Below are 23510 nucleotides of genomic sequence, written 5' to 3'. Positions count from 1 at the left end.
CGTACATGCTTTTGATGATCAACAGATTTTTACTGAATTATCTGAGCTTATATTATAAGGACTTGATTCACCTATATGTCTTGGTGCAATTGTTTTTGTTGTTGTTGAAATACCTTTTTTTTCCCCCCTTAATAAAAATGACCTTACTTGGGATCACAAGGTATAAACTCTAAGATGCCTTTCCTTGAGGGCACCAGCAATTTAGTGATCTCCCTGAAATAAAGCCATGAGGATGTTTTATGTTTTCTCTTCCTATCTTAGTTAGAGTTGGACACCAAATATCAAAGTTATATGTCTCATATCTGGGTCAGTGAGTCATGAGAAAGTATTGTTGCTCAGAGGACAGTGGGCATATGATCTATTATCAAACCTTTTCAGTTCTGGATCTTCTACTGTGATTTCTCCCAGTCAGAGGAGTCTACACAGCCACCTCTTCTGTGTTCTGTGTGTGGAATTAGTGTACTTCACCCTGTCACATTCAAATCTTCACCTTCCTGGGTTCCGTCATCCCTCTCAACATGTGTATACCCTGCCTTCTTCTACCCGGGAAAAACACATGGAAAACAAAATTGCCCCTTTAGCTAGGTTTCTGCATATTCAGAATGAATTCATTTTATGGTCTGAATGTCCTAGAAATTTGTTTATATATATGTGTGTGTGTGTGTGTATATATATATATATATATATACACACACACACACACACACATATATATATATATATATATATATATATTTTTTTTTTTCCCCTGCGTTGGGTGTTGGGTCTTTGTTGCTGCACGCGAGCTTTTTTTCTCTAGTTGTGGCGAGCGGGGGCTACTCTTCATTGCGGTGTGCGGGCTTCTCATTGTGGTGGCTTCTCTTGTTGTGGAGCACGAGCTCTAGGCACGCAGGCTTCAGTAGTTGTGGCATGCAGGCTCAGTAGTTGTGGCTCGGGCTCTAGAGCTCAGGCTCAGTAGTTGTGGCACACGGGCTTAGTTGCTCCGTGGCATGTGGGATCTTCCTGGCCAGGGATCGAACCCGTGTCTCCTGCGCTGGCAGGTAGATTCTTAACCACTGCGCCACCACGGAAGTCCCTGTCCTAGATATTTGTCAAATTTTCTTCAGAGACCTAATCATACCTTGAAATGAATTTAAGTAGCATTTAATTAAGACACATAGGTAGGTTAAAAAAATAGATTTAACACATGTTACTAACGAGCAAAACCTGCAACGTCTTCACTGTCATTTGTCAGCGTTCAATGCATTTTATATAACTAAATCCAGAGAAAAGGATCTGCTTGCAGCGTTTTTGGAATTCCTGATAATTAAGATTCTCTTGTAAAATCACACATTCCCCACCATATGGTAAATGCCTGTGTGTACCAGGCCTCCACCATAGGGAGAACACAAGAGTAATTAAGATGTGATCTCCAAGGAACTTCCTGAGACCGATACCCCAATTTTCCCCAACTCCAACTTTGATACTTTCAGTGCTCATTTTAAGCACCATAAAGAAAATGTGACAATTAACTGGTCTCACAAAGCCTGTGTTTGTTTGCCCAATGAATATTAGTTCACTGTGGTGGTACCATTCTAAGTAAAAAGGGAAATCTTATAAAAACTGATTTAAAAAAAGAGAGCATACCATAGTCTTTAAAATACATTTCTCTTAAAAAGGGAATGCCTTTAATTACTTTAAGTAGAAAGAAAATGCAAATCTCATTATAGCCCACATTTAAACATGACTGAAATCAGTCTTTTAATCCTGTCAGATTTATAAAAATGAAGAGAATCTAATAATTAAGTGGCTGACTGGAGGACAGATGAATCTGGTTTCTATGCTATAAAAAAAAATACACAAACCCCTAGGCATGTTAATTTTTGATAAATAAACCATAAACCGTAACAGAAGATTATCATAGGAGACCTCTGGTTCATTTTGCAGGAATTTCCAGATGGAACTCCCTCCACACTCTTCAAAAAGCATTAATTTAGATTAGGACATGAGTGATCATCTTTTTGAACTTTTATTCAAGTAAATAGAACCCTGTGTTTGCTATGCGAACTCAAATTGGCCTATTTTTATTTGACATCAGGCATCTTTCTCTTCCATTTTAAAGTTGATTTTTCATTCAAGAAACATGGAAATTCCATGGGTCTCCATTCCCTACCATTTGGCATGCATTTCTGAGCCTTTAGGAAGTAATGCTGTTTGGGGAGTCCCACATTTTATCATTTTGTATATTCAGTCCAACAGAGGGGAGAGATTGTCCTATTTTAAAAATTATTCTTGGGTGACGGGATAAAGGTCAGACGTATTAATCTTTTCTGATCTTACTTATAACGTGATAATTTACCCCCCAGTAGACATCCCCTGTAATGTTGAATTTCAGACTAGTAAATAGGATGACACACACTTGCTTTCCATATTATCTAATAGGTGTTTGAGAGCAAAATTATCAAGTTAATTTTTTAGTATTGAGTTAAAATAAAAGGATGAAAATGAACATCATAGTGTAGTAGATTTTGTCTGGAGCAAGGAAACATATTTTGTAATTTGCTAATCACTGTGATGAAGCTGGTTTACAATCCATCTGATTGTGGAGTTACTTAATGTTTTATTCCTTGGTGGTGGTAAAATGGAGGTAATGACATTGTTCTGCCTTCCCCAGAAGTTGTAGAAGTTTAGGTAACATAAGTTGCTTTCACTTTCATTAGAAATATAGAGAGGCACTTCCCTGGTGGCGCAGTTGATAAGAATCTGCCTGCCAATTTAGGGGTCACGGGTTCGAGACCTGGTCCTGGAAGATCCCATACGCTGCATAGCAGCTAAGCATGTGCGCCACAACTACGGAGCCTGCACTCTAGAGCCCGTGAGCCACAGCTACTGAGCCCACGTGCCACAATTACTGAAGCCCATGAGCCTAGAGCCCATGCTCCGCAACAAGAGAAGCCACCGCAATGAGAAGCCTGCGCACAGTAACAAAGACCCAATGCAGCCACAAATAAATAAATTAATTAAAAAAAAATTTTAATAAAAAAAAGAAAATAGAGCCCTGAATAATTGTTGTGGATGTCTCCTAGCTGTCTAGCTGTTATTTATCAGGTTAAATCTCAGAATATATTTCCGTGAGCAAATTACTGGAACAGACCTGCCTGCTGAGAGGTCATGAGACACTTGTTGAACACTGGTGGGCAGAGTTACTCTGGTTGCATTGTATTGGCATAGTTGATCTTGTTCCAATATCATCTAGACCATAAAATGTTTCACACCAGATGACTGTAACAAACAAACAAAGAAATCTTCTTCCTCTTCATACAGTTGTAATAGGGACTTTTCTTTCTTCCTTTGTTGTATACCGTATTAATCTAACTTTTTGTGGTTAGTGTTGAAATGATGTGGGTTTTTTGGTTTTTGGGGGGTTTTGGTTTTGTGTTTTGTTTGCCAGTCTCTTTGTATCCTGTGTTCCCATCAGGTGTTTTTCCCTTTTTCATTTAGTGTAGCATTAAAATTTCCACCCACAAAGAAAGCACTCTTTTCAAAAAGCCTTGTTGCTTTGGCAAGAATGTACGCTTGTTTTCAGGTAACATTTTACTGGTAGCTGCTGCAAAGAGAAGAGAACATTGTTAGTAGGATCCAAACTATACTTGTGTGATAGCTTTCTTGAAAAAAAGGGCATGCTCTCTCTAAAGCACTGTATATAGCATATATAGGAATTTCTGACGTGCAGTTGTCATGGTAATGAAAATGCAGTGGTCCTTTGTGCTCCATTTGAGTAAATAGACACAGACAACTTAGGGAACTTTATGAGACGTAACTTATTTCTGGTCCGTGGCTGCACAGAGCACTGAGCATATTCTTGTTTAAACATCTTTCTCGTTGTGTGTTTTCCAGAGTAAGTAAATGTAATTTATGCTTCAGAACTAATAAGAACATGTCTCCTCTTGGAGTTGTTCCTTCATCTGAAATATGTTCATTGATACCTGAGGGAGAGGAGAGTTAAGGAATCACAAAGCAAAATCATGGTGGGGGAAGTTATGTCCCTCACTCTTTCCAGAGACTAGTTTCTGATAATTGCTATTAAATGGACTGAACAAGTCCATTTAAAAATTGGAGGTGTTTAAAATAGAAAGTCCAGGAACGGGTTAAGTCTTTAATAATTAGGCAAATAAACTAGAACCAACCTGTGTCCATTTAATTGATGGTCAGATGTCTTTATAAGCATGTTTTTAGAATTATTTTCTTTTAACATTTTCAATAGTATAAAATTATTTCTAGAGAACATGTGATTTATTTCTTTTCATTCCTTTTTTCTGGTATATTTACAAACATCTTATTTTGCTTCTTTTTTTAAAAAAAAAAACATACTTGATTCAATTGTACTCCAATCGTGGTCACAGAAACGACAGGTAAATTTTACTAAAATCTTAACATTGTACTACTTCTGTGATTTGTCCACCTGAATTTCTCCATTTTGTCTTTGTGGACCATTTGCATTTATTGGAGGCAACATCCCTGCTGGCCTATGATTGTATTCTCCCTTGCTATAATTGCGGCTAAAATGTCAGTTATTTACATAAACATCTGATTGTGATATTTCTCAAATTCAAGTTGAATGCTGATGAATTCCCTGACTTCAACTTATTGTGAATGTGTCTGTGGTAAAGTTGGTCTACTCTTGTCTCTCATTTGGTAAATTAATCTAATCATGAGTTACAAAAAGTCTACATATGATCCTTCATCTAAGAAAGCAGTATAGCTCTTTAGAAAAGTATGTGCTTCCTGTATTCCTTGTGGCAAATGTGTGTATATCTGTTTTCACACTGTTACGTGATTTTGAAGGCATAGTCCACTCAAAATTGCTAGTAAATTAATGGTTCTGGAATGCCAGAGATTTCAGAAAATTGACTTTCTGGTGTCCCCTTGCCTTAGCAACGGTGTTGTCTTTACTACTTCAGCAACTCATCTGAGACCCTTGTAATGACTATAATTCATAGCCAGAGTTCAACCCAGAAGCTATCCATCCTGTTACGACTTGGAGACAAAAACCATACTCTGTTAAGACTCCTGACAGCTTTGCCTCTATGATTAGGGCAGGTAACCCTACTCTTTGCATTAGGTTCTATCACTAGTGGGGAATTTTCATTCTTCACTCCCTCTCATTGGCTAGAGCTGGGCTGCATACTCATAAACCCTGCAAGAGGCTTTTGCTGGAACACTTTATAAAGCCAGGTCATGTCAGAAGGTATAATAACTCTCAAGAGATTCTGTGCACAAGGTCAGTCACTTTCTTAGTGCTAAAATTATTTGCCACTTAAGGCTTGAGCCGGTCTTGAGCCCCCTGACCCCTTCTCCCCTCGGTGTGATGAGTAGGACTGCTCCCTTGAAAATAATAAGCACAAAGTCTTGAGGATGCAATGGAAGTCCCCACAGGCTCTTGTACCATGCTGGAATTCAGGCCCTTCCAAAGATCATGGCCCCGGTTATCAGTTTCCAGATAAGAGTGTTCCTCCTCCTCCCTTTCTGTTTTTATTCATCTGAATCTGCTGAGTCTGACTGATGTAATTATCCCTGGTATTCATTTTGTCAAAGTGTATTAGCGAGAGATCAATAGTATGGATCACCCCATTCACTTTCTACTTGTTTGGGTGTATTGATTCACTTTAAATAAAAGTCAACCTGCTGTATAATGTTTGTTTACTCTGGCCCTTGCTGAACATTTCCACATCCTCACTGACTGTGTTTGTGTCATTTGTTCAACTAAAAATACTCGGTTTCCCTGGGGTTCCCATGTAACCGTACTCCAGTGTTGGCCTAAGCTAATCTCACTTTCTCACCAGGACTGATGGACGCCGCTGGTCCTTGGCTTCTCTCCCCTCCTCTGGCTATGGGACAAACACGCCCAGCTCCACGGTCTCTGTAAGTGCCTGACTTTTCCTCTCTCACACCCCAGAGCTCTTACACAGGCAGTGCTTTCTCTGGGTGCTTCCTAATAGGAAGGAGAGGATAAATTCTGCATGTCTGCCCCTCCGAGTAGGCAACACATCAAATGATGAACTGACAAACATTAAAAGGACATACTTTTTGCTGCAAGCTTTTAAACTATGATGCACAAGTTGAGTGAGTCCCCGGATCACCAGTTGGGAGGAGACTGGGAGCTTTCTTTTTCATACCATTTGGTGTTTTGGGTGGGAGGAGGAAACACAATCTGGTTTCATTGCTGTGGTTCCATGCCAGTGATATTAGTACTGAAAATGCCATTAAACTTTGATGGCCTGGGTCGTTTTTTTCTTGTGTGGCTTATATTCAGAGTTTTTGTTTTTTGTTTTTAGTTTTTCTCATTCAAAGGAAAAGGGCAAGCCTTAAATCTGTGCCTTCTGGATAAGAACTTTCTTTTAAGGAGAGATTAAAAGAACTTAGTAGTAGATTAAGATCAATAAAGAGACAAGATGAAACAGTGAAAATAGAGTAGAAGAAGAAGGGATACTCTTGCCACAAACTACAACATTTCAACAGGAGGCCTAGCAATTACTAGAAGTGATTCAGTGGGTCAGATACATGCTTTCTCAGTTTAAATTAGTGATGTTGTGGGATATTTGTCTCCACAGAGCTTTATTTATTTATTTATTTATTACTTTTTTAAATTGAAGTATAGTTGATTTACAATGTTGTGTCAATTTCTGCTGTACAGCAAAGTGACTCAGTTATACACATATTTTAGATGTTGGAAGTATGGGCCACCACAGTGTGAAAATGAATGCTGAAATTGATTGACCAAAAAGCAAAAAGAATAATTTTCAATTTTTAAGTGGTGTTCTTCCCTAGACTCCTAAGTGTCTCCGATTAGAACCCAACCACCAGTAAACAGAGTACTTGTCCCCTGTGGCTTACTCATACATACTCTCATTGAATCCTCCCCATGCCCCAAATGTGTATCATGTTCCTTGACTCTAAATCCTTTTTATTCTTACTATATCACCTTGCTTTGCCCTTCAGTCAAGTTTTATTATAGTTTGGATACAGAAATTTCTCTTTTGCAAGAAAAATAGGGGAGAACACAGGATCTTTCTCCTTTCCATCTCTAGTAAATCATACGTTATTTTAAAAAGTGAATCTAAAAAGCAAAGGTGAGCTACATAGAATTGGACCCCATTTGGTACAAATTACTTTGGAAATTATATTTTTATAAATACTTATTATGTGTTAGGTACTAGTCTCACTACTTACAACACATTGGCTTAATTGTAGAAACATACCTCATAATGCGGTTGTCATTATTGTCATCATTTTGTGGATCAAAACTCTGAGGCACAGAGAATGAACCGATGGGCTATCTACTAACCCCCTTGTCGTAGCAATAAGAATACAAGTAAGGGTTCTAGGCGCTTGGCTTTTTTTTTAAAAGGAATTTACAAGGTATTTCTTAAAACAAACTTGATAATTAATAAATCTGACCTGGCCATCTGTCTTAATGGAATCACTGCTGTCCCTGACGTGCATATATGCCTAAAGAGAAAGCTTCCTGAGACAATTTTTAGTCACACACATGTATTCTGTGTTTCTAACAGCTTCTGCTCAGAGGTAGGGCAGCTTTTCTCTTAAGTGTTTATTTTATTGAAGAAGGTAGTATTGTATAATTGTTGATCTCTTATTCCTATTTTTCCCTTCAAAATCAAATTGTAACTTTCAAAATTAACCTTTTTACCAAAAGACCAAAGGAACTGTTAAATTTGTGGAGTGTAGCTTCTGTTGCCCGGAGTTTGGCTATTTTTTCTCCTTATTGGTTATTGATAAAAATGCTAATTGAAAATCTAAAATGCTGCTTCTCATTTCCCCCAGTTTCTTTATGTTCTTGCCCTTCATATATTAGGCGAACATTGTGCAAAACTGCTTAGGAGTTGCATTTTCTTCTTTTCTAAATCTAACCTGAATCACTCTTAGAGTCTCACTTTCTGGGTTAACCGGTTGTGATGTAGCTAATTAGAAATGCATTTTTAGTTTATTCTTAAGATGAAAACACAGAATATGTACAAATAAGTTACAAACACTTTGAAAATGCAGCTTAAGTTTTACAGATAATTGTTGTTAGCTGAATTCCAGAACTGCTGACACTGAAAGGTAAATGCCACGTCTTGATCCTTTGGATATTATGTAAACTGCAAAATTCGCAAGTGTTAAAATGCTCTATTCTGAAATTGGAAAGATTTGGCCATGTGAAGTTAATCAGTCCTTCCACAGAATATTTACTGTTGCAGCTTCTCTTAACTTCAAATTTTGTAGTTAAAATTAATTTGCAGAGCTTTTCCAAGATAATATTCAGAACATAATTTTTAATTTGAATATAAGTAGTATGGAATTGAAGCAGTGGGAGGACATCTCCCATGTATTTCTTACCAGATGAATTATTTTCTGCTGAGGGAAAGAATGGAAATATGAAAATAAGTACCTATAAATATGAGGTATGACTATAAAATAATATTACTTTTAATAAATAACAAGTGGAAAATTACACATGTATATGGATACTGTCCCTTGCAAAATGGTTATCTTGAGAGACTAAATGTTTAGTTGAATGATACCATTACTCAGAACATTTTGGGGGAACTCTTCTTATTGCCTTGAGAACTAGAAGCACAGTTTTTTTCTGTAAATCTTCACTCTTTGAAAGTGGATTTGATTTTTCATGTAGTCAGAAGTCATATGCAAACTAGTTGGGTGATGAGACTCACGGGCACCACACTTAGAGAACATACTAGAAATATAAAGTCATGGGACTCAGTTTATTGGGAAATTCCCAAACTCATTCTTGAAACTCTAGTAAAAGCGCTGTTCCAAGGATGCGTTGACCAGCGGAAGTGTCTTTTCAGTAAGTATACGAGGTCCTGAGGATGACACCTGCAGCCTCTGTTGGACTCACGAGTTCTCCCTTGAGTTCCTGACCTCTGCTGAAACTGACCCCTGGACTTCTCTGCTGTCCATTATTGACTCACTTTTGGGGCCCTGTTTGGTACCTTTTGAATCCCTGGGCTATTTGGAGAGCCTACAGTTGTTCCCAGTTCCGTAAACTCATCTTGGCATTGCTTGGGTTCGGTGTCACCCTTTTCCCATTTACACCTTGTTTGTTCCAACTGAGAGGAGAGAAGCTCCCTCCCCAGAGAAGCCCCTTGCCTCTCACTTCTCTAATACTTATCCCACCTCCTCATTCATTTTAACATATCCCCATCAGTAAGCCCAGAGCATATTCCCTATGGAGTTCAGTTATATGGTTATGTATATGGCATAACCACAAAATTTTCAGCTTAGAGTTAGCACGTGTTAATATTTTGTTATATTTGCTACAGCTTTTTGTTAAATAAACTTTTAAAATAAAGTAAACATTAAAATACAACTAAAGTCCCTCGCACCCATTCCCCTTCTCTTCCCTCACTCCACAGAGGGAATCACCCTCCTGAAGTAGCTTGTGTACTTGCCATGCAAGCACGGGTCCGTAGTACCGTATGTGAAACTCTTGAGCCTGGTGTGCTTTTGGAATTAACTTTCACATTTTAGAAAGGTAACATGATCCTCCCTGTACTGTACATAACAGCTCAGCAGCAACTGGGTCAGCAGCTCAGAATCAACTACATTAATATTTCTACAGCAACCTGAATCAACATTCATACTAAGTGGATTAAATACATATTTTAAATAGCTTTCCATCAGTTCAATTAATGCTTTGCCACCAAAAAGGATTACTGTATACTTATGAACAAACTTCTGGGTTTTGGGGTTTTGAATTCTTGGATTCAGAATTGTGGACATTGCTTTACCTTTGAGACATATGTACAGATCCTTAATTCTGTTTTTCTATTTGCTCATCTCATCATCTTTGCTTTTATCGCTGCTGCTTGTCTCCTGCTGACATTGATTTTCTTATTCTTTTACTGATCTCTTGAGTTGACTTAGTTTATGTGTGTTTTATTTCTTTCTTTGTAGTGACAGTATTTAAGACTATACCTGTACTTTGTGAATAGAGCCTTGGTTTACCTCATAAGTCTTTCTAGTAGTGTTCTCATTTTTATAATTTATAAAATAATCTCATTACAGTGTAAAAAGTCCTGCTTATCTCAGTATCTACTTAGAAGGTGTTTTATAATTTCAAGGTATAAGGATATTTTTAACCTTTAGTCATTAATTTCTAGTTACTGCATTGTGACGCTGCAGTGTTTATGAAGTGTGGTCTTAGTGTGGCAGGTTTTGTTTTTTTTTTTTAATAAAAAAACCCCTGCTAGAATGGACTATTCAGATGAGGGGTATCTTTCAAAATATGCTTATTCCACCTGTGTTTCCATTACTCAGACATTTCTCATCTCTTTTGTTAGAATGCTTAAAGAGTTCACCTCTCAATAAAAACAAACAAAAAAAGCAATCACTTTGCTTTATAGTTATATTTCTCACATTGATTAAAAGCAGCATTATTTAGCCATTCACCTTTTCTACCTTACTTTGCTCCAAGTGGTGAGTGACAATTTTCAAAGAGCAAATCTATATTCAAGGGACAAAAAACTCACCACCATTGAAGGTTTTTTTTTTAAAAAAAAAAGAAACCTAAGCCAAAGAAGACAGAAATAGAAAATTCCAGTTTTTAAAACAATGGCATTAGTAAGACAAGTATCTTCTTTATCCCCTCCCCTTTTTACCCAGGACACATATTGATGGAAATTGCATCAAAGGATAGCATGATTTGTAAAGAGAGATCCCATTACCCATTTATGACCATACATCACAGAATTCATTTTATGTTACTTAGCTAAAAGTCACAGTGTTTGTTGCGAGTGGTAGAAGCAAGGGTACCAATGTGAACTAATCTGTCATTTAATGAACCTAAATTCTTACTCCAATTGTCACTTTCCTGCTGTGGCTTTGACTGGGTCCTATCCATTTTCAGAGCCTGGGTTTTCTCCAGAGAGTAAGCTTTGTTTTGGGAAATTATCTTATAGACAAATGAGATGAAATTTGGAAGCCATTTTGACCTCCCAGAGACAACATCAAGGTATACATTGAGGCACTAGCTATTGTAATTATAACATGGAAAGGATGTAGTATAAAATGGTGATATAACAAAATTTAATGCTGTGATCTCATATTCATTTAAAGAATTTCTTTTTGAGATAGTCATAAAACCTCACTTTGGTTTGTTTTAGTCATCCTGCTCCTCCCAGGAGAAGTTGCACCAGTTACCATATCAACCAACACCCGATGAATTACACTTCTTATCAAAACATTTTTGTACCACCGAAAGCATCGCCACAGAGAACAGATGCAGGAATACACCCATGCGCCCCCGTTCCCGAAGTCTGAGGTTTGTAGCCCTGATTGAAAATTTTCAATGAGTTGGATAATCTCTTTTCAACCATTTCAAGGGAAGACTTTTGGTCCTGTAATTCATATATGTGTTAATTAATTTATGAACTACTATATATGGTTTTCCATCTACACATGATATTATGAATTACATTGAAAGGCATCTTAGTATTTTCCTTTTAAATCCTTAAAATTTGCTAATTGCTGTGGTAGCAGTAACCGTGATGGACTACAGGGACCACCTAGAGAAACTTTGAGCCATTGGAAATTTCAAGACCATCTAATTATGGTGCTACATCAATTAATATTTTACGAGGAAGAGGCTTGGCTGAAAAGGAAGGAGAGCACGTTTGGGTTCACGTGTGGAATTCAGATTCCACTTTACGAAAAGCCACCCAGATCTTTCATTCTTTCTTCCCATCACAAGTCTTACTTTCTCCAGGATTATGAGCAAATTGTTAGGAGTTTGTTTCCCTTGTATTTTGTGGGTACCATATGTAGTCCATTTGACGTTGAGTAGAGCCAGTTTTGTTTTGGCCTTGTCTCAAAAAATTACGTATATCACAGTTTGGCTCTTCAGGAAGCAGACTCTAACACAGAGACCAGGATGTTTATTAGAGAGTGCTTGGGAAGTACATCTGTGGGTGGGGAGGAAGCAGGATTGGGCAGAGGGAGAAATCTAGCTGCAGTACAGACCTGACAGCTGCAGCCAACCCCACAGGGAGCTCTAGGGATGACACGACCCATCAGAGCTGTCCCTCTGGGCCAAATGGCCCTTCCTTTATATCCCTGCCTCAGTCCTGGGATGTGGTACCCTGGGAAGGACATGGCCTTGGGTGAGGGGGCTTTGTAGCTGAGGCCATCCCTGAAGGGACTGGCAGCTGAAGCCTTCTGCAATCCCAGCAGCTGGACAACAGGTCCTTCTCTGCAAGGGGAGCAGGGTAGTCCTTTTTCAGGTTCTCCACAGTATGAGATCTTCATGCTGTAGAACTGGTCCGCTTTGATCTATTAAGGTTTATTGTAAAACATAGTTTGTCAGGTGTTCAGTTGAACATCAAAGTTTTCTGAGAAGGGTTTTCCCTTTGTACCCTTCTTATTTAGTGTCATATAGTAAATGCAGCTACATGGCATAATTGTGTTAGATTATTTTGAGATATGGAATAAAAGACCAATTTTACGAATTCATTTAGAGCTGTATTCATTCAATACATATTCATTCATCGTATTTTACCACATGGGTGCCATTTTTGGTTTTATGAAAGGAGTTCCTAGGATATCTACTACAAGCAGCCATGTCCTCTGAGGAATATATAAACTCACACTGAAATTGCCTGACTGTATATCACTAGGAAGGAGCAGGCACCTACTGTTGAAATAGAGAAAACACAGAGTTGTATGCCTGTGTTTAGTACTGTACACAATGCCTTCCTCAGCATCCCAAATAAATATGTGCCAGGCCAGAAAATGGATTTCAGTGGTGACACCTGTGCCGTGGAAAACTCTTAAACCTCTTCAGTGGTATGTGGCAGAGCACAGGTGTATGATGAAAGTGTGAAATTATACAGTTCAGCGTGCCCTAGATGTTGCTGTTTGTAGCTACCCTGTCTTCTTTTATATTGCAGTTCATTAATTGGTTTCTAGAACCACGCAAACGCATGCTACATACAAAATATAATCACAATTTAAGAACGTTTTCTGAACCTTTATATTGTAGCTATAATTAATTTGCAGCATTCCACTTCTGGAGCTTTCTTTATGAACACTATTCGGGGTTTCTGTGTGTTTGTGAGTATGTATGCGTGCATGTGTGCTAATGACTGATTTTGTAGTTTATTACCTAATATACTTTTCTTACAAAGACTGCATAGTACTTTTGATGCAACCAATTGTTTATAAATGAAAAGCTTATTTTCATTTCATGCTGTGGCAAGTTTAAAAGGGTAATTTGCTTTGCTTGCAGCCCTGGACGCTCTCCCACCTGCTGTGACCATGAAATAATTATGATGAACCATGTCTACAAGGAAAGATTCCCAAAGGTAATGAGTTGAATTGAAGATGCCTAGCATCTAAACAAACGGGCAACCTAGGTTTAGTGTCTGTAAGGTGTTTGTCGTGGGAAGTAATGGTCCAGTCCATTGATGACTCTCTTTATAAAATAGCACCATAGCCTTCTTTAGAAAGATAAAATCACTAAACATTTTTAAAAGCTGCCGAGAACTAGCCACACGTTCCGTGGGCTGAACTGGCTGTAACGTGAGTCCCATTGGTTGTCCTACCCACTGGGTGAGCCTGGTGAGGTACTCCAGAGAGCGTCAGCTTTGAAAGGCCTCTGGGCCCTGGTGCTCCTTCTGCCCATGTTCTGGGCCTGCTGCTGTATGATCAAGCAGAAATTGTTTTCCTTCCTCAGAAGCCTGTAAATTGGTATGTGTCACGAAAGTCTTTTACTTTTTTCACCCGATTTTTCTCTTCTGTGGCTTCCAATCTCTTTAGCAATCATACGTCTAACCCTCTTAGAAGGAAAGGTCCAGTTGCAGTGTTCCCTGTTAAACCAGCAATTTGGACTGAGCCAGAGAGGCCTTGGCGAAGGGTTGTTGCCGGATGCCCTGGCTGCAAGGAGCTCTGGTCACCTCGTCTCCACAACTTTTCCACCAGCGTGTTCCTACACATTTGGGAGAAGCAATTTCTCCATTCTGTTCCTGTCCCTCCCCCATCACCTTTGTAACCCTAGGCAATAGAGCAAAAGGAAACCTTTGGCTTCACAAATCAGGAGTGGAGTACTTATTATTTGTAATGAACCCAACATTGATGTCATTGATTACAGCCATTTTAACCATTTATCACATGTCACTTGTTCACCAGGGAAATAGATCCTGACTGTACTAGTTAAAACTGGTTAGGATTTTAGAAGGGAACAGGAGGCAGAGGGAGTCTCCCAGCATATGCAATTAATGCAGGCAAGGAACATTGATTAGGCAATCGGGGATCCCAGAGAATGAAATAAAAGTTGGGAAGGAAATTTTAGGTTTATGTTTCCAAGGGAATCCCCTTGGCCATTTGCCCATGATGTAGCTTTTTGAGGTATAAGTATAGATGGTATAGGATGCTTGTTCCTAGTACATTAAAACACAGCCAAAGGAACAAACTCTTGGCCCACGCTGTGGAACTCCAGCAACGATCCTGATTTTTGAATAGGTAAAAACAGAGCTACAATATTTGAAATTTTTGGCAGTCTGTCTGAAAGAGCCCAAGATCTGAAATGAGAGCACAGCGATTCACAGATACTGAGTTATTTGGAGAAGCTTACGTGTACCACTTTACGTTTGATAGGGCAGAGGAAAAAAGTAATTATCACCCTGGGAGATTCAGTTTCTCCTGTATACCTCAGATCTTTTTCCCACATGGTGAGGCTGCTGCTGCTGCTGCTTCTTCTTCTTCTTTCTTTTTTTTTTCCAAGTAGACTTTAGTTTTTAGGTTCATGGCAAAACTGAACAGAAAGTACAGAGTTCCCAAATGCTTCCTGACCCTACGCAGGCACAGCCCCCTCCCATCAACATCCCCCCACAACCCAAGAGTGGTCTATTTGTTATAGTCAATGAACCTATACTGACACATCGTAATCACCCAAAGTCCATCATTTGCATTAGGGTTCTCTGTTGTGTGGTATATTCTGTGGGTTTTGACAAGTGTATAATGATATATATGTACCATTACAGTATCTTACAGAAGGGAGGCTTCTTTTAAATTTACAGAAGGGAGGCTTCTTTTAAATTTAATTTCTAGAATTCTACTTAATAACTTGTGGAGGTCTCTGTAAATGCTAGATAAATGTGACTATTGAGTTGTTTACATATATGCTTCCTTGTATTACATCCGTGTGTGCCTGTCATCTCTAAACAGGCTACAGCTCAGATGGAAGAGCGCCTAAAGGAAATAATCACCAGCTACTCCCCGGACCACGTCCTCCCCCTCGCAGATGGAGTGCTTAGTTTCACTCACCATCAGATTATTGAACTGGCTCGTGATTGCTTGGATAAATCCCACCAGGGTCTCATCACCTCACGATACTTCCTTGAATTACAGCACAAGTTAGATAAGTTGCTGCATGAGGTATAGACCCTACACCTTATAAAGTTTTCTGATTTGTTTTGCTTTTCCCCTGAAACAAGAAAAATTTTATGAGAGCATTTGCTCAGCAAGTTTTAGCCATGAGACAGAGTTCATATTCCAGGGAAACGAAGAGGAAGAAGAAGAAAACAGATTGATTGCTACTTGCTGTGAATTGATTCTGGTCAACATTTAGAGTAATAGAAAGTTAATGTTAATAACCTTTACAGGAACCTTGGGTCCCAACAATCTATGGCTCTAGGATAAGTGGATTGTGAAGGATTTTGAAGCAGTGATTTTTTTTTCCCTCCTTAACCATAAAGTTAGAAATTGCCTGAGTGTATGTACATTATTTGATGATGCTATCTAGTTCTAATATCTGGAAAAGCTAAATGGAAAATTGCTGGCTTCTTCCAGGCCATGTGTCCTATTAATTAACCTGCAGGTGGTGTTGGGTAGTAAATGGCAACTTATATTTTCATTAGTGTCAGTTTTTCTTCTAACAAAATATCCAATTTCTAAAATGACAGATAAACACAGGCCCCTTCCAGGCCTAACACTTGCAGTCCTAGCTCCTGATAACACCCAGGACAGGAAGGGAGGGTGTATAGTGGAATGCAGTTAATGCATAATATTGCTGTCCTGACTGAAATTGATCAGCCACAGCCTACAAGTAAAACGTATTTAGCCGATATGTTTGGATATATTGTATTTCTGTATCCCATCGGCATACATTATGCCCATGTAAATAAAATCGTAGGTGGTTTTCTCTAAGCATGATTGTGTAAATAATTGCATGGAACTGAAGGAAAATATTGGCATCCTAATTTCCTAGAAATCCATCTGTCCTTGCTCATACTGAATTTAGTTGTGGCAAGATGAGATGATCCCTCTCTGACTAGCAGCCACCATTTTTCCTCCCTTTCCCATTCTAAACCTCCCAACAGAGTTTTCTATGCTCCGTTCCTATTTCTCACATTTCAACCTCTTGCAGCTCACTAAGGGAATGTTTCTCAGACTGTCTTTGGATGAACACATTGTCTTCAGGTTTTGTTGTCAATTTCCAATTTGTCGTGGACCAATTCTACTATAAATTATGATGAAAATTAATTTACCTCTGTGAGATACTTCTTCCTTAATTCCATAGTTCAGTCCCAGGCTATTACCATAATTACTGGTTAAGTTCTGTGGTTCATTCCTTCATAGGCATTCCCTGAAAAGGGTAGAACCCAAAGCTGAAGCTATTTACATTGAAATCCCCCACTTAATTTCGTTTCTGTATGATAGACTTGGCAGGTTGTTTCATGGCAACTAAAAAAATCTTAGGGTTTCAAAAATCATCTGAATGCACCATGTAATAGATTAACATTGTTGACTTTTAGAGAAATTTCTCTCTTGGGCAGAGAAGCATGTATACATGTGTAACATAAAGAGTATTGTCAGGTTTGAATAAGGATGTTTTCTTGTTTATTTTCACAGATAAACATTTTCCTTCAGTCCTTTTGTGAAAATTAAAACTGTCTTCAGAATCACATTCACAATGTCCTTCCAGAGTTTGGAGCTAACAGGTCGCAGGGGAACTTGCTCCTTTGGATAGAATCACATTGTGAGGCCTGGCTTTGCCTTCCCGTCGATGCAGTTATTGCCAGTTCCCAGCCATGACATTGTGTGCCCGCCTAGCCTGTCTCCCCGCCACTGTTCCCATTGTCAATCCTTTGCACACTCAGGCCAAGTCCCCCTGAGGTTGAGTAGCTTGATTTAACTGATGCCTTTTTAAAGTCCTGAGGTCTAGGTCTATTCCAGAGGAAAGCTTTTATGTCTCCATTCTTTTTTTCACTTAGGTGTATTTAGCCAAAGAAAATAAAATACACAGGAAGCTATAACCCACTCACAAATCTTAGTCTCCGTATTTTTTATACTGGCCAACACTTAAAGTACAAACACAGGGAATCCAGGAATGCTGGAGCTTGCTGCCGGCAGCTACTAAACTATTTCTCTTCTCATGCTGAGTGTGTGGTTTTGTTTGGTGTTGTTTTAACAAAGTTCCCATCTCCCCTATTGATAGTAAACAAAATATTATTTGTGTTAGTATAACTCATTGTATGTTTTGGCCTTGGTTGGGGCTGATAATTCTCAGAAGTAAGAAGTTGGAATGAACTGATTATTTTTACAATTTTTGAAATGGAATTTGTATAAGCTGAGCTATTTTTAATTTTTTAAGATATAAAGTTCTTGTTTCTCCTTGAAGAGACCACCAAAACATGTTTAGGCTTTTTAGATTTTCTTTATATTCCTTAATTTATAAAGCAGTAATTATTATAGTAAGAGGATTATCAATCCAGAAGTTAGGTGGGGTTTTTTTGCTTCATCTTTAAGGTTTTCTGTTTAGTTTTGATTAAGGATAAACTATAAAGAAGACATATAACCTTATTTCTTGGCATTCACTGTATCTTCCTAAATCCGTTTTTGTTACAAAACAAAACATGAAAAGAAAACTTAAAGACAGTTTAAATATTATGTATGTCTCCTCGTATGTGTCCTGACATCCTTACTGGTTACTAGAACCTGTAGTTATAGTTAACAGTTGGTTGTCTTTAAACACATTCTAATCTACAGTTATTCACCAGTGATCATTTTCTCTGTGTTTTTTCTTTTAAATGTTAGCTTTTTGGCTTTTCCTGTATATGGTTTCTCTACCTACATTTTGGAAAGTTGCCTTTGATTTAATGACTTAAATTTAGTAAACATACTACTTCTAAGTATAATCATTTTTCATAGATTTGGTCTGACACTTCTTTTTATGGGCAGGCTAGTTCTTGTCAGAATAAAGCACCTTCAAGAATGATTTTAAATGTTTATTACCATATCTATGAAATTATATTCTATTGCACCAACATCACCTTGATACTTTTTTTTAATTCTTGAAGGAAAGCAAATCATAAAAATTAAGAAAGGCTGAAAGTGAGCATGTGTAAAAGTTTATATTTAAACTTTTAAAACTTTGGTTTTATATCTGCCTTGATACAGATTTACCTCATTTCTTCAAAAAATATTGAAAATTAAAATGACTGTTAATGAACTAAGTTCTGTCCTCAGGATATCTTTTGTGCTTAGGTTTCACGTTAGGCAACATGTAAAATAAAATTTTCGAAGATTTTTAGTCAGTTAAATTTTACTGAGTTGAGTATCTAGGTATTATTTATTCATTATGTGAAATCAAATCCATATGTATGTATCCAAGTATAAACAGTATTCACCTAACATTTGAAATAAGCAGTGTACAACTTCTTACATATTATGAAATAGCTAACTTACAGGCTAATAGTGTTATTTATATAAAACATATTTCATGAATGTGTTAAATGCCCAGGTTAACAAAATCAGTCCTTCACTATGTTAGCCATTTCATACTTTTAAGAAGTTACATCTGGAAAATCAAGGTTCCTCATCAGCTGTCCACTCTACTTGTACCATGTACTCAATGTGTCATAAACTTTTAATGTCTACTTCACTCATGGTTCACATTGAGAGCCCTAATATTTGATTTTTAACACAGAGAATAAAAGTTTTGCAATTAAAATTTAGCTGATAGAGCCATTTTGTAGATATAGACATTTAATAGTGTCCATTTATGTAGGGATAATGTCTGCTTCTCAATCTTTTAAAAGTATTTTCTAAGTCGCTTAATTTTTGGATATTTGCATTATCTGATTAGCATGCTTTGCTGATTTTCTTTCCCATTTAGTGGAGCAACTCTGTCTCATCATTCTTTTCATTGCTTCCTCATAGGCTCATGATCGTTCAGAAAGTGGAGAATTGGCATTTATTAAACAGCTAGTTCGAAAGATCCTAATTGTTATTGCCCGTCCTGCTCGGTTATTAGAGTGCCTGGTGAGTTGCCCCTCGAGGTGATGTTGTTATTTATTGTCAACTGTGGGAAAGCAGGGACCACCAGAAAGCTCCAATTGCATCTGGCTTCAAAGAGCCAAATAGAAAGAGTCAAGAGAAACAGCAACACGTGAATGTGGATGACAACAGCCGTGTGTGCTTTTTCTTGTCTGGTTTTCAGTAAAAGTTCTAGGACTTGTGTTGTGTTAAGAGCTAGTTATATCACAGTCTGGTCAAACCTAAAAAATGATCATGAAATAATGTGCTTGACTTTATCTCAGCATAATTTCTATGTTGTAGCTCATTTAGAACACTCTCTGTACCCCGCTTTTTTGGAGGTGCCAAGATGAAGAGAGAGGGAAATCAGAGATATGATATGTGGTGACCTGTGGTTATAATTGTTACTTTTAAAATGTGGCATGTTCGAAATAAGTGCTAGTCAGGAGTCCATTTGGAGAATACAGTATGGCCTTATCCAGACCTAAAGGAATGAGACTTTCCAAGACTAGTTTGTTTTATCAATTATACTTTCTTTAGTCAGTGACCATTTTCCTGTTTTAAAATCTTTGCTTTATTTTATGTAATTTTGATTGAGATTTCAGTCAACACTGAACAAAGACGAAGCTTCGAACATAAGAGTTTTATGGGGCTTAATGTAGTGTCAAAACTCAGTTTTAAGTTTCACTAATAGTTATTTATAACACTGAGTACAATACAGCTTTTCAGAATTTTACGTACACATATGTACAGACATGGTGATATTGCTTTGGTTTTGCTCTTATTTTAATTAAGATTCATAGTTTTCTATAACAGTGAAATGTTTACAGCCCCATAAACATATACCTGTGCATAGTGAGATGTGGTGGAAGGTGAGTCTGGAGGAGAAAGGTAGGTGTGTGGCGGAGGAAGGCTTTCCATCAATGGCTGGGACCCTTGGAATCACAGAATCAAAAGCATCATTCAGCAGTGAGTGTCTCTGGAAAGATAAAGGGAAAGAAAAATACTCAGGATGCCTCTGGGGAGGAGAACTGTGTGACTGGCAGATACAGGCAGGAGACTGAGTTTTTCCTGCTCTTCCTGTTGTACCTTTTGAATTATGCACCACAGGCTTGTACTTCCCTGCAGTTGCTCAATTTGGGGGAAAATACCATTTAGCATCAAAACTTGCTTCTCTGGAAGGCAGCAGACATGCTAAGAGAGATGTTGACTTAAAAGGGGAAATGACTTTTTTTACAGTAATCACTCTTAATCAGAAGAGAAACAGTAAAAGTACATGTAGCCTATCAAAGATAGAACCAAGTGAGCTTAGAAGTAGATTTGAAGATGTTGCTGCTTTCCATGATGTTTAAAGCTCAAATGAAACTGGAGTTTGAGAGTTTTAGGGAATGTTTCCCCCAACCAGTCATCTTAGGCCTGTAGTCCCAGGCTTGCCTTGTCTCTGGTTGTAGGTTTATGTAAAGGGTACTGAGCGTGGACATTGGTTTGGCTTTACTCCATTTGTAGCATGCTTTTTCATATGGCCTTTAGAAATACTTGAGTAATTCTCAGGTGAAATACAGAGATTCCACAGTTGCCTATATGGGGCACTAATCAAAATGAGAAAAATTCTGGGAGTGGGAGGATCTAGGAAATCTAACTGAAAACAGTAACTGTGCTTTAAATCTATAATTGTTTATAACACATAAATCCGTGGCATCCATCTAGAGTGATGTGATCCTAAGATTTTTATTACATACTGGAAGCAACAGACAGCAAAATAAAGTAAAATACTTAGGAAAAACGTGTTCCCAAATTTTTACTGAAGACAGAGGTAACTGGAAGTACTAATTTCATATTTTTCTTTCTTAATGTTCACATTATGTGAATATTAATAACTTAATTTTAGAGCTTGGTGATAAAATTTGGGGATTTTTCTTTCTAATATTTTTGGACACCTCTGTACCAAGGGAGTTTCCTACAAAACCTTTGAGAAAAATGCATCCTAACATTATTTCTTTTGTGGCTATTTGTATAGAGAGAGAAACTGAATCTTCTGGATGAGATTCACAGACTTTTAAAACTTTACTAAAAAGGCACAATTAAAAATTCCGACCTGTTCATTTTCAATAAGATAGATATCTTAAGTGGAACCTAGTACCTTCAAAGTCACATTACAAGGAAGTTGGAAATGGAAATTCTCTTTGGGTTACCAAGTACTGAAATGTATTGTCTTAGAATATGATTAGGCTTTGAATATGAGCTGAAAATTATATGCTTTTTAAATGAAGTAATCCATCTGCCTTCTTTCTGTGTAAATAACTTATTACCATGTATATCCAGCAATTTTACTGTGAATGTGGTTTATGTAATAAAACCACAGACAATTTTGGCTCGAAGAAGTATCCATCTCTGTTTGTCTTCTGCTAGGAATTTGATCCTGAAGAATTTTACTACCTATTGGAAGCAGCAGAAGGCCATGCAAAAGAAGGACAGGGTATTAAAACTGACATTCCCAGGTACATCATTAGCCAGCTGGGTCTCAATAAGGATCCTCTGGAAGGTGAGTACCCTGACTGGGCTAAACTTTTACTTGCTTAGGCACCGTGGTCTCATGGAAAAACTTAGTGGCAAGTCTTTATTTTTTCCTCATGTTTTGGCTCTATCTATTGAAAAGGCCAAATTTGGGGACCAACTGTGATTTAAAGGAAAGAACTATATGTTGAATTTTGTGTTTAACTAGAGTAGGGAAGAGACCTTGAAATCCTAGAGTCTTATCAGCCTAACAATTCCAGAGCATCCAAGAAGGGTTTAGATTTCCATCTTCTCTGGGGTTATTTTTTCTCTTGCAGAGCTCCTTTGGATTCTTCTCAAGGGTGCACATTTTGAAAATGTTGGTAAAGGAATTAATTACATTTAATTTAAAAGTGACATTTAAATGTAATTTGGGAGTCAGGTGACTGATAACTGATGATTAACTTTAAATCAGGTTCAGTGTTCGTAAATCTATTTTTACTTACTTGTCTCAAAAAGGTATGAAAAATAGTAATATATTGGAGAGCCAGTCGGGGGGAAATGTTTTTTAGAACTTATACAAGGATTCTTGGTTGATTCAAATAAAAAAAAAATAGGTCTAATGCTATTAAATGCAGAGAAGAGGAAGCACCCTGTTAATGATTTTTTTTCAAATCTGATATTGGGAAACCACTCCTTCCACCACCTTTTCCTGTTCATTATTGTTTGGGATTGTCATTTAAAACACTTAGGTTATATACTGCCTGAAAAGACTCAAAAACAATCATAGACTCCTTTATTCAAAATTGTCTTCCTGGGTCATTAAGTTGAATTTGCAAAGTGTTATATGCTAAATTGTTTGTGATGATGCTAACAGTTGGCAGATATTTTCCCATCTACAGCCAGGGAACCTGCTGCTCTCTGCCTGCTCTCCTATTTCCCCTGCTTTATTTGCTCTTATGGCCATCGAATCTTTGCTTCCAGTGAAATGATGCATGCATTACCGGGAGATAATGCCAGATAAATTTATACTGTACTGAAAGCAGTACCACAACAGATTCATCACTTATCAGAGTCTGGTGGCTGCTTTTGTGAAAAGTTCCCTGGGGAGAGATTTTTTCCCCATAGCTTTTAAATTACCATCTTTACCTTTTTGAATCATGAGTCTTCAGAAATGGTTTAAATCACTGAAATAAAAAGGGCAGATGTTTAATGGTATTTAGATGAGTTTTAAAAATCTCTTCAGGCATTACAAAATGATGCCTTAGCTTCCTGCTTCAAAAGCTGACTCTTGGTTCCATTCCATTACTACCCACTGCTTACAAATAATATGTATTTCCCAGATAATAGTTATTTAGCAGAAACTCTATTTAAAACAGAACGATCTTTTAATTTGTTTTTTTATGAAAGTAATTGGAGTAGGGGAGACTGTCAAAGTATATTACGGTGACTCTTCACGCCGGCAGAGTTAGTTGTGTCAGCCTTTGAATTGTAGACTGAGTGAGCTCTTCACAGTTTTCTTACCTGGTAGTAAATATCACTGTAGGCTGAACCTTTGGTAGGTGAATAACCTGAGGCCCATTTATATGCCTTTATTGTCTTTAAAACATTTTAATAGTGATTTTTGACAAGTTTCATGTTTAATTATACAAATCTATCACTGCGAGTTGTTTTTAACTTTTAACACTTAATTTTCTTGATTC

At 37.6% G+C, this 23510-nt stretch overlaps 1 protein-coding gene across 8 annotated transcripts in view; it reads left to right on the top strand.

The window, feature by feature from the left end:
- The window catches only part of MAST4 (microtubule associated serine/threonine kinase family member 4), a gene marked incomplete at its 5' end in the record, with an annotated part of 573576 nt that overhangs the window by 499642 nt on the left and 50424 nt on the right, over positions 1-23510 (top strand). For all 8 annotated transcript variants that reach the window (XM_079703236.1, XM_079703235.1, XM_079703242.1 and 5 more), the window contains 6 exons: positions 5823-5901; positions 11166-11323; positions 13286-13361; positions 15223-15432; positions 19219-19320; positions 21724-21856. In XM_079703236.1, coding sequence (XP_079559362.1) covers positions 5823-5901; positions 11166-11323; positions 13286-13361; positions 15223-15432; positions 19219-19320; positions 21724-21856 — 758 coding nt within the window. The remainder of the gene's footprint in view (positions 1-5822; positions 5902-11165; positions 11324-13285; positions 13362-15222; positions 15433-19218; positions 19321-21723; positions 21857-23510) is intronic.

Source organism: Hyperoodon ampullatus (genome assembly GCF_949752795.1).
Source record: "Hyperoodon ampullatus genome assembly, chromosome: 4".
Taxonomy (NCBI): Eukaryota; Metazoa; Chordata; class Mammalia; order Artiodactyla; family Ziphiidae; genus Hyperoodon; species Hyperoodon ampullatus.
The sequence above is the reverse complement of the archived record's forward strand: the minus strand, read 5'-3'. Positions and strand labels throughout refer to the sequence as shown.